General features: G+C 34.0%; 1 protein-coding gene across 3 annotated transcripts in view; it reads right to left on the bottom strand.

Moving 5' to 3' along the window:
* DYM (dymeclin) overlaps positions 1-12997 on the bottom strand; it is a 389485-nt gene that overhangs the window by 123942 nt on the left and 252546 nt on the right. For all 3 annotated transcript variants that reach the window (XM_063076501.1, XM_063076499.1, XM_063076500.1), the window contains one exon: positions 7434-7536. In XM_063076501.1, the coding sequence (XP_062932571.1) occupies positions 7434-7536 (103 nt within the window). The remainder of the gene's footprint in view (positions 1-7433; positions 7537-12997) is intronic.

Consider the following 12997-nt stretch of genomic DNA (forward strand, 5'->3'; position numbering starts at 1 on the left):
AACCTTAAATGTAAGACTCAAAACTATGAAACTAGTAGAAGAAAATATTTACGAAACTCTTCAGGACATGGATCTGGGCAAGGATTTTTTGGATAAGACCTCGAATGCAAAGACAACAAATTCGAAAACAGACAAATGGGATTATATCAAACTAAAAACTTCTGCATAGCAAAGGAAACAATCAACAGAGTGAAGAGACAACCTACAGAATGACAGAAAATACTTGCAGACTATTTGACATAGGATTAATAACCGGAGTTTATGAAGAACTTGAACAACTCAACAGCAACAAAAAAACAAAAATCAAAAACAAAATACCAAGACAAAAACAAATAATCTAATTTGAAAATGGGCAAAAAACCTGAATAGACTTTTCTCCAAAGAAGATACATAAATGTCCAACAGGCATATAAAAAAATGCTCAACATCACTAACCATCAGGGAAATGCAAATCAAAACCACAATGAGTTATAATCTCACCGCAATCTAAATGGGCATAATCAAAAAGACAAAAAATAACAAATGCAGGCAAGGATGCAGAGAAATGGGAACTCCTAAAAACTGTTGGTAGGAATGTAAATTAGTACAGCCATTATGGAAAACAGTATGGAGGTTCCTCAAAAAAACTAAAATAGAAATACCATATGACCAAGCAATCCCACTGCTGGGTATATACCTAAAGAAAAAGAAATCAGTATGTGAAAGAGATCTGACTTCCCATGTTTACTGCAGCACTATTCACAAATAGCCAAGATATGGAATCAACCTACGTGTACATCAGCGGATGAATGGATAAAGAAAATTTGATATATATACACAATGGAATATTATTCAGCCATAAAAAAGAATAAAATGCTGTCATTGGCAGCAACATGAATAAGCCTGGAGAACACTACATTAAGTGAAATAAGCCAGACACAGAAAAACAAATATCACATATTCTTACTCATATGTGGGAGCTAAAAAAGTTGATCTCACAGAAGTACGGAGTAGAATAATGCCTACCAGTGGCTGAGAAGGGTAGGGGGTAGGGGGTTAAAGGGAGAGTTTGGTTAATGGGCACAAAAACACAATTATAAAGCCTGAATACGTTCTGTTTGACAACACACTAGGGTCACTGCAGTAAATAATTTATTGCATATTTCAAAATAGCTAGAGGAGATTTGGAATATTCTCAACACAGAAAAATGATAAATGTTTGAGGAGATGAATATCTAATTACCCTCTCTGATCATCACACATTTTATACATGTACCAAGTTATCTCATGTACCCCATAAAGAAATATAATTATGTATCAATTTTAAAATTTTAGAGAAGTTTTATAGTTTTAGCTCTTACACTGAGGTCTATGGTCCATTTTGAGTTAGTTTTTGTGTATGATATGAGAGGAGGTGACAAATAATTCCTGACCACCTAATACTCGTATATACCAGACACTTTGCTAGACACAAACAGCCCAGTGGAGAAGATGTGCTATCTTTTTTCACTTCTATGCCCTTATTCAAGAAGCATAACCCCTGGACTGTTTTCCCTCCTTAACGTCTCCTTTTATGAGTTCTAACCACTTCACATTTCAACTCTTTTCTACAAAGACTCACACAATACCTCCCCTATTTCCTCAAAGTTGTTCTCTCCCTCTTCTGTCATTCCACAAATTTGGTTATAGCTCTTTCATAAAATCTGTCATATGTTGAATTGAATAGTTTAGTGCATTTCTTTTAACTAGTCTTTTACATTCCCTACGTGTAGGAACTATGTCTTCTTCATTTTTACCTCTCACATGCTAAAGTAATTCAAAAACAGAAGTTTTAGCAATATTCTGATTAATGTCACCATCACTGGAATAAACACGTAAAGCTAACACCCAAATTCTTTCAAAAGTGACAATATCCAAAAGGAACTTTTTTTTAAATAGTGATAAATTTCATAATTTCAAACTTTTTGGATATGGCAGCACATCCAAGATAAATGTTCCCATCTTGTATGAATTTAATTCTTTACCCTAGGCTTTAAATCCTCCAGAAAAATCTTTAAAAGACAGTGCCATTAAGAATACCACAGAGCTAAAAGAAAGAAAGAAAGAAACAAACAAACAAAAAAGATACAATCACAATAATACACTGAACTTTCAAGGACAGAACAGAACCGAGGTTTTCAGAGGTGGGAAAGAGGGAGGGAAGGGAGTGGAGGGGGGTAAGGGAGGACTTGGTAAAGGGTTACAAAAAATGATTACGTTGTATAAAGTTGAATATACTAATCATCCTGATTTGAACACCACATATTGCACACAGGTATTGATATCCAACTCTGTACCACACAGATTTGTACAATCAACTATATTTAAATTAAAAAAAAAGAAAATACCACAAAGTACGAAGAGTAGTATGTATGTGTCTTTGTACAGATGGTCCCAGAGTTAATGATGGTTCAGCTTAATGATTTTTCAACTTCACAACAGTGCAAAAGTGATATGCATTCGGTAGAAACTGCACTTCAAGTACCCACACAACCATTGTGTTTCACTTTCAGTACAGGATTCAATAAACTACATGAGATATCCAACACTTAATTATAAAATAGACTTTGTTTTAGATAATTTTGCCCAACTTTAGGCTAACATTAGTGTTCTGAGCACATTAAGGTAGGCTAGGCTAAGCTATGATGTTCGGAAGTTTAGGTGTATTAAATACATTTCAACTTAGGATGTTTTCAACATATGACGGGTTTGCTGGGATGAAACCCATCACAAATTGAGGAACACCTGTATTTATTTATGTGTATGTGCATAAGGAGGGCATTTTCACACTAGCTCAGTAAAGGCACAAACACTGTACAAACCAAATGGGTGAAAATAGTTTTCAATATTATCTATCCATCAACTACTGAATCAAATGAATTTGAGATCTGAATTAAAGAGTAAATACTAACAAAGAATCTTAAAGATAGAATGACCTAAAATGAAAGGAGGGAAATTTCGACAGAAAAATCCCTAAATTTAAAATTTCTCATCATATGGAATCAGGTCATAATATTCCGTATTACATTTCCAAAGCAACTAAATGTCTAAAAAGAGATTTAAAAAAATGTATAAAATTATTAATAAGAGCCATCAACTCAAAAGGTGAGATAAATGACATATTCCAGGGTCAGCAATATGTTAGGGTTTCATATAGAATGATAATGACAAGCAATCATGAGTTGATCAAAATAGATTTCAAATATAATGTTTTTACTCTTTAGGATGCTACAATTTAATATTGCAAACTATTATATCAGATCAAGTAGAGGTTGACAAACTTCCATTTGTATTGAATTAAAAGGAAAAAAATGCCATGACTACCTCTCAAATACGAAAGAATCAATTTTGACATAAACATCATGCAAAAATTAATGAGGAAATTTGATAATTTAGCATAACAATTAGCCATGTCCACCATCTGTTAGAAATTCATCTTTGACTAAGAAAGTGGTCAAATAATTCTAATTGTATGTCACACACATATGACTGAGGTTTAAGACTCTTTTTCAATTTAGGACACCTGCCAGAGTGTACGAAGGTGCTGAGTTGGGTTTCATCCTCATCAATTAACTGGTTAATAATTACTCAATTCTTTTCCACTTAGGATACTACAGTCTATGCCTTCAAAGTGCATTCAATCCTACTAATGGAGAAAAGAACAACACAAATGACACAACTGTAGAACGTAAGACAGCATATATTTAAATGTATGTGTGTGGATGTGTGGGTGTATAACAGATCATATATACCAATGGTTCTCAAACATTTTGGTCTCAAGACTCCTTTAATACTCTTAAAAATCACTGATGTTCTCAAAATGATATTTTCATGTAGATTATATGTATTGGTATTGACCATATTAGAAATTAAAACTAAGAAAATTTAAAACCTGAAAATATAGAAGCACATTCTATTAGCTGTCAGAGCAATGACATTAATCACTCATCATGTAGTCTCTGGACAACTCTAAAGCACAGCCATGAAAGTATAAAAGTAAAAATGTGACTTTAAAAACCAATGGGCTATACCTATATCCATATCAATTGGTAGCATTACACTTGCTTAGTAAGTCAATAATAGACTTGTAACTATTGTTTATATTTACACTGATTTTTCTGATTGTGTCTCCTGACTCTTTGGCCAGGGTCTTTTTGCTTGTGCCTTTGCATTTACTGTTTGGAGTTAGTATAGTCAGTCCTAGCAAAAAATTCAGAAGCTCTTTGATGATCAAAGGTCAATATAATTTGGTTCCTTATAGTTCCACCTAGAATGAAAGTTAGATTCTTCTCATCTCAAATAGTTGCTAAGATGATTGTTAGAAACCAGGGGAACAAAGTCATATGACACAGTGACAATGTTCATATTTTAAAACCATGGTTATAGTTTTAAAAGCTTCTATAACTCATTTATCACTTTAGTTTCATTTTCCATATTCAGGTTCTGTTGTATATGACCAAAGCTGTTTGAAAGGTTCATTCTTATTTTTAAAAACTGTTGAAAGATTCTCCTTTAACAATTGTCTCCTGTCCCTTTAGTCACTGAGTTAAATTTTGAGAAGCCCTGACATTGAGAAGACACCAGAGCACAGCCAAGTCATCTGAACTTTACTTGCTCTCCTAAGTACCTGTATTGCTTCCATAGAGGCTGCAGAATCAGCCATCACTCTCTATAGCAGGCATTCTCTCTCCCCATGGAGGACCGAAATACAATTTTTGTTTTATTTCCCCTTATGCAGGCAGGGCAGTTTCTTCATTATCTAGAACTTGGTTGAAGGCTTCAGGTTTCCCCTGAGCTGTTCAGACAAACATGGTTGTACCAAAGTACTAATACTGATGTTTCGTAAATTGCAACTTGCTTTCTACATTGTTACTCAACTGACTTGTAAATTATGTATAATAAAGATAAACATTTTCTTAATAAACTCAGAAACCTCTAGGTAGTCTGAAAGTACTCTATGTACTATAGTGAGAAGAAAAACATATCCTTATTTTTAAGCACTTATTCAAACTCTTTGCTAATATAGTTCATTCAATCTTGGTGTAGAAAGTACACATCTGGGAATCCACTGCTGCATTAAAACCCTTTCATTTTCCTTTTCCGTATTTAATAAATATGGTCTAAAGCATTAGTCCAGGACACAGAATCTTATGTGGTTGTTGGCAAGGATACTTAATAAGTAAAATTTTGAGGGAAGGGGGAAAAAAAAAGGAGCATATTCATTTTCCAGTCAATGACTAATTTAAAAGTGAATGGCAATAAGAACATGGTTTCAAAGTTGCAAATCACTTATAACGATTTCTTCTTGAGCAATGGGAAGACGAAAAAACAGTTGTCATGAAAGAAGAACATACTGCAGTGCTTATTTTTAAGGTTACTACTGTTTTCTTTAATCACCTTTCAGATCCATGGCAGGAACAGTTACTGGCATTACTACTCAATTAGTGCTAACCATCCTCTTCAATTAACTCTGGAGAAAGGCAACAAAATTCAAGTTCATAACCCATTTTAAAAATCTTGTGATCTGCAAAGTCTCATATATGCAAATGTTAAAATAAGGACTGTCAGTGACAGATTCCAAATGGAATTTTCCCAGTATTTCTAGAAAGCAGATGCTTTAAGAAATTCACTTTTATTTAGTGACAATTTCATGTAAAAAGAAAACAATCCACAACTCTAAAAGCTGTAAATTCAATAGGAAAATGCACACATCTGTTACAGATTCAAACTGTCTTTTCATTGCATAACCATCTTCATGATTGGCAAACACCATTAAATATGACCTATTTCCTCAAAGAAATATCAATTTTACAGATTTCTGATCAAAGAATGCTGTTAGGCTAACTTCAGGACTATACAAACAACACATTTTTGTGAAACAAACAACACGGAAATACTACATAAATCAAATAATTGTATAAAAACACATTTAGAGATGAACCAGGTTTAAGTTCTTAATAAACATAACTCCCCACTGAACCACCCTGGCTCCAGCTGAGATTTCCAAGGACAATTAGAAAGAAATATTTTTCTTATTCACAAGTCATAGCAAGTGTAGAATTGAGTGACCTATTATGCTAATTTTTCTTAAAGTTCAGAATACTCAACTTAGCAGGAAAATCTTAAAAGATACTTTTTCAATAATAAACTTAATACCTTAATGGGATGACAGATCATAACATAATACATATCCTTATTTTTAAGAAAAACATATCCTTATTTTTAATACACATACAAAATAAACTGCACCAGTCAGGTTGTGGCTGCACACAGCTTATCTTTGTTTATCAGCGACTGATATCCGGCCTGGGTGCTGTTCCCACAGTATCATATCAGCACAACCACTTAGAAATGAAACAAACCACAGGATACAAGCAAAACAACTCTCTAGCTGTCTGGTATGCATCGTCACTTCAAACTCACAATAAAAAAATATTTTAATAAACTTCTAAATATCTACCCGCTAAATTGATGTCTGGCAATTTAGGGAGGTCCTTATTAGAACCTGATGAGCTTCTGTGGTTTATAGTAAGATAATTTTTAGCACTTCGTGTCAGAAAGCCCCAATGCCTTAAAGGAACTCATGATGCATTCTTGTTCCTATTATTACATAACGTTCAGCCCTATACTGCTTCTACTCTATTCTACCAGCACCCTCTGAGGTGAGGTGGCAATAAGCTCTTACCTTTAAGTGTATGGAACAAAGGCACCAAGTTACTGCTGTTCTCTCCTGACCACAGCTAATAAGACTAGTGTCTCACACTGATGAGAGCAGAACCCATTAGATTCTCTTTCCCAGAGATTGAGAATTAAGACTTCAAGACTCTGATCAGTTAGTTAAAGGCACTCCACTCACAAAGACATGTTATAGTTTGGTGGGAAAAAGGGGAAGGGATGGGGCTGGTATTTTAGGTCCAAGTGATCAAACAGAGAAATGTGGCTGATAGAAAGCATCAAAAAAGCAGAAAAGCAGAAGCAAAACGGAGCAAAGATCAGAAACTAAATGGCCCCAGAAACAGGATATTCCTGAACTTAATGGCTTTCCAATTTCAAGTTCTAGTTAACTCTCTGTGAAATCCAAGTGTACTTCCTCCACCTGAGTTCAGTAAGATACCTTCGCATATTTTCTATAAAATCTCTCTTTTTGTTTTTGTGTAATTAGTTTGAGTGGGTTCCCTGACTCAGATATTAAGATTCCTAATTATTAACTATCAGTGGTTTAGGACTGATTTTTTTCAAACACTTGTTAATAATCACTTAAAAGGTTTTCCTTGATTTGAGATATCACTCTTTCATTTGCATAGTATTCTCAGGCACCAAGAGCACAGTCGTTTTGAGAAGAGAGGGGTATTGTTATTTATAAATTTAACAATTAAAGGAAAAATTTTTACTGATAAAATAAGGTAACTACTTACGTAATCTGGTAGAGGAACATCATTAGAACTCAGCGAACCTCTCAAGGACTGTGTGGCTTGTTCCAGAACTTTGTTGTGCTTTTTAGACAGCAAAGAAAATAAACTGAAAAACAAACAAAAAACCCAATTATATTAAATTGTTTTACATGGAATTATATATTTCTACAGCATGTCAATTACTCTAAAACAAATTTGTAAATGATTCTTTGTTCATGCCTGTGTCAACAGCATGATTAACAATACTATTTACATAACCAAAAAATGGAGTGATGATGTTTAAATGATAAGCGTTCTAAAAAATAAAAAACGTTTGACAATGTAAAATTATGCTTTAAACATAGAAGAAATTTTCAAAAGATGATGACAGTGGAAAGAACAGTGGACAGAGAATGAGAAAACCCTGGATGTGAACTAACTTTATGGCTACTCATCATGTAATTTGCCACAAGGCACTTGATACAGAAGTATCTTAGTTTTCTCATCTTTCAAACAAATGTGTTGGATCAGATTATTTCCCTAGCATAATTCAGAGTCTATAATTCTGTATTATAGCTTTATGTCCTTATTTTTCAAAAAGAATGACTTTAAATATATATTTTATAAAATTTATGCTTCTGGCCATGATGGATTAACTGGTACTAGACTAACTCACCTGCTGTAACCAACTAAAAACTGGAAAAATTATATGAAACAACTGTTTTCAGATGTTATACAACACCTGAAGTGCAGGATTATAATCCTTAAAAGAAGGGAGATACACATGAGCTCCATAATGGTGAGTTTCTGTCTAGAGAAACATTCCAGACTATGGTTCAGAAAGGTGGGATCCAAACAGTACACAGTAGTATTGTAATGAGCTGATAAGATGGAGATATGAATTTGGAGCTGCTGTGGCATCTGAAATTTTCAAGACAGAATACTAGAGAGGAGAGAATTTCAAGAAAGGAGGTGTAGAAATCCAAGTGTCTTCCTGAGTGTTTGGGTAAATACTAAACTGTGCTGTGCAGAGCAAGATCCCATAGATGTGGCAGTGAACAACTACCCAGGAGCTATAAATTGAACAGACATTTTAGAAGTCATAACAGACTGAGGGATAATATAGTTCCAATCAGCCAGTGGATAAACTCATTGAACATAAGCATTCAGTTGAATTCTCAGTAGGCCATGCTTTAGAAGTAAGGCTATTTTAATCTAGAGTACAGATTACTTTATTCTAAGAGGCACCCTAACAAAGCTAAATGAACAATCTTCAAAGAATAAAGCTGATTTACATTAAATGCAAATGTCATTAACTCCAGTTAAATGGCAGAGATTTTCAGACTGGATAAAAAAGTTAGACCCAATCATGTGCTGTTTAAAAGTGTGATACACCTGTAAATCTAAAGACACATAAGTTAACAGTAAAAGGATGCAAAAAAAAAAAAAAGACATACTATATAAACACTAATCATAAGAAAATGAGTGCCTATATTAATTTCAGACAAAGAAGGCTTAAAGACAAGAATATCATTAGTAGAGATTAAAAGGGAGATTATATAATGATGAAAGCCAGTTCACCAAGATGTAACAATCCTCAATGTGTATGTGCCTAATAATAGAGCATCAAATATGCATATCATAATTATATAATTCTAACATTAAGTATATTATATCCAATGAATAAAAAATTCTTCTTTGGGTTAGACAGCAGCTTTAAAATAAAGACAAACCTGATTCTATGTACTTTCCATATAAATGAGGTATTTTTCTTAAATGCTAAAAATATTACTCTAGTATTTCTTAGTGATGCCCTTCTAAATAGAATACTGATCTGAATACAAATCTAGGAAAATATCTAATCATTTCACAGGGTTCAAGTAGGATATTCACTGAAGACAGGGCCACTAAATATTCTAAATTAAGTTTTAACTAACATAATCAAGGAAAAAACTTCCTTAAACACTTATTGGTATTGCTAGATGTTGTACAAAGAGAATATAAGAGGCAATGAATATTCTCTGAATCTATACTCAAATACAGTAGGAAGAAAAAACAATTACATGAAATAATTACTGAATGAATAATTTTGAAATCATATGATACTGGTTATGTGCCAAGCATGTGTTTAAAAGAGAGATTTCTCTGAAATGGAACAGCATAGTAAAAATTTCATACAGGAATTAGGCCGAAAAGTAAGAGATTTACTTGAGCAAGAGAGGAAAGAAGGCATTTCCAAACAGAAGGCAAAGCAGAGAGCCAAAAGTCGAGGGCAGTGAGAAAACTGCAGTGGAGGTATTATATAAAAAAGTAAAAAGCAGGATTTAATCTATAAGCATACATGCATTTTTTGCAATTGTTTTATTTTTCTGAGTCTTTCTCTTTGAAGTTTAATTTTACTTTGTTTTTTTTTTTTTACTTTTTAAAGTAAACATACAATTTCCACACACCATTATACCCATGACCCATTGGTAACTAATATTAATTGTTTACTATATATGATTCCAGAAATGTTATATACATCAAGGCATGTATATAATTGAATATGTAAAAGGGAACTTCAAAAAGTTCATGGAAAAATGGGATTAAAAGATAAAAATAAAAAATATAAACTTTATTTCTCAATATAATTTCCATCAAGTTCAAGACACTTCTGTAAGGGATGATACCACCCATTTAGTCCATCCCTAAAGAACTGAGGGTCCTGGGACTTGAACCATGTCAATGCAGTCTTTTTACATTACTAACTGAAGAAAAATGCGTGCCCTTTAAAGATTTATTTTTCCCTAATATTTGGAAATAAAAAGAAGTCAGAAGCAGCCAAATCAGGACTGTAAGGTGAATATCGAATGACTTCCCATTGAAACTCTTGCAAAACTGGCCTTGTTTGATTAGAGGAATGAGCAGAAGGATGGTCATGGTGGAAAAGGACTCTCTGGTGAAGGTTTCTTGGGTGTTTTTCTGCTAACGCTTTTCCTAACTTTCTCAAAACACTTTAAAATAAGCAGATGTTATCGTTCTTTGGCCCTCCAGAAAGTCAACAAGCAAAATGCCTTGAGTGTCTCAAAAAACTGTTGCCATGACCTTTGCTCAACTGGTCCACTTTTCCTTTGACTGTGCTTTGTCTTCAGAATCATACTGGTGAAGCCATGTTTCATCTTCTGTTACAGTTCTCTGAAGAAATGGGGCTGGCCCCGCGGCTCAGTCGTGTACGGGGATGGCCGGTGCACTCACTGGCTGAGCGTGGTGCGGACCACACCGTGCCGAGGGTTGCGAGCCTCTTAACGGTCAAAAAAAAGGAAAAAATTCTTTGAAGAAATGCTTCAGGATCTTGGCCCCACGTATTTAAGATTTCCACTGACACCTTGGCTCTTGTCTGCAGCGGATCGGGGAGCAGCAGTTTTGGCACCGTTCAAGTGGAAAGTTTGCTCGACTGTCATTTCTCAGTCAGAATTGTGGAAGCTGAACCAACCGAGATGTCTACGGTGTTGGCTGCTGTTTCTGCTGTTAACTGTCAGTCCTCTTCAATTTGGGCATGAACAAGATTAACTTTTTTCGCACAAATTGAGGTGGATGGTCTGCAACTGTGGGCTTCATCTTCAATACTGTCTCACCCTTTTTTTTTTTTTTTGCATCAGAGATTTAATTTTTATCTACTAATGAAAAAATGACATGATGGAGGAAGCAATAATTATACAAACAGTTACTCTTTAATGTTTAAAAAATATTTCCTGTCTTGGACATAGTCTCACCTCTTCTTACAACGAATTATCCATTTTTAAACTGCTGATTTCCTTGCAGCATTGTTCCCATAAGCTTTTTGTAAAGCATCGATGATTTCATCATTCTTCCATCCAAACTTCACCATAAACTTGATGTTTATTCTTGCCTCAATTTGAGCAGAATTCATGTTGCTCTGATAGAGGGTCATTTCACACTGAGATCTTCTTAATGCATCAAACTAGATACTGTTGAGACGTGTTATAGCAAGCTAGTATGAGTTTACCCTGGTGGTGAAACAAAGTTTTGAAACCCATGCATAGTTTTTCATAATAGGCATCTTCCACGAACTTTTTGAAGACTCCTTGTACATACACATCCATTTCTTTTATTCTACAAAATACATGCTGTCTGTACCTTGCACTTTTTCCATTTAATGATATATTCCTTCATTTATTCAAGAACATTTATTAAGTGCCAGTTACTTGATATCTAAGCATATGAATATACCATAATTCATTTAGTTCATTATTAATCTGTCATTGCAATTGGTTCAGTTTTTTATACTGTAAACAGCACTGCAATGAACACCTTTGTACATAAATTTTAGCATACCTGAGTGAGACTATCTACAGGCTAAATTACTTGAAGTAAAACTGCTGAGTAAAAGAGTAACTGGACATGATACTGAATTGCATTAGGGGTATGTATTTTTAAATATGCAAATTATTTTGCAGGGGATGCAAAGAAAAAGTAAAAATATATTGGGATTGTGTATAAAGGATGTTCACATGAAAGTGTATAAAGAAGGAAATTAGTAAGATACATCTAATTGGTTGCAGTACATTTTACGGAAGAAGTGAAATTAAGATTTTGAGACTAAAAGAACTTTGGTAGTTGATTCTAGCATAGGGCATGGCAAGACTCAGAGACATATACTGGATGCCCAAACAAAAAGGGAAAACAATAAATATGCTTAAGAACCCAGGAGCTGCTCTGTGGGTTCAACAAACCTGGGATATTCATTCTCTCATTCTCTCTCAGAGAACAACAGAAGTAATCTATAGTAACTTCCATCATCAGTCTAAGAAAACTATTAAACCAGTCCTAGGAACCAGAGCAAAAACACTTGAAATTGTTTCCTTTGGAGAAGAAAGGCTAGTTTATTTATTTATTTTAAAGGAGAATACTAACAATCTGTTTTCCTTACGAGTAGGAGACCAAACAAGGAAGTGAGCTTCAATTCAAACATAAGTTATTTCAGTAGAGCATAATGGAAAAATCTAATGACTCTTAAAGGCATAAAACATAGAAATGGTACACCCCATGAAGCTGTGAACACTGCCCCCAGCTATGTTTAAGAAAGTTTGTGTAAGAACAGATAATTTGAGGTCATTTCCAGTTCTCTATCATGAATGAGAAACAGAATTCATACTTTAAGTTGTTATTATCATACAATTTAATAGGCTTTTTCCTCAGAACTTATAGCTAGAAATTTCTAAGTTTTTTGTTTTTAACATTCTAATTTTGGTTTTCACTTGGCATTTTTAAGGAAAAATGACCGAAATTTATATGAGACGTGACTTGAAACAGCTGAAAAAAGCAACTTTTGCTGAGAGCTTTGCATTCAAAGTACTTAGCCCTCGCTTAATGCTGGTGAGAGTAATAAAGACACATGATGTCTGTATATATAAAAGGGTAAATCTCGTTTTAAAAATAAGTGAAACTGATCTTCAGGTATGCTTAACATTCATTCAGTCAGGATATATTTTCCAGAATATATACATTTTTAAAATTAGAAAAATACTAGGTTTGTGTGTGTATGAGCAAGAATGTTCATTACAAATTGGCTTAACAATGAAAAGCCG

This window comes from Cynocephalus volans, chromosome 13, assembly GCF_027409185.1.
Source record: "Cynocephalus volans isolate mCynVol1 chromosome 13, mCynVol1.pri, whole genome shotgun sequence".
Classification (NCBI taxonomy): domain Eukaryota; kingdom Metazoa; phylum Chordata; class Mammalia; order Dermoptera; family Cynocephalidae; genus Cynocephalus; species Cynocephalus volans.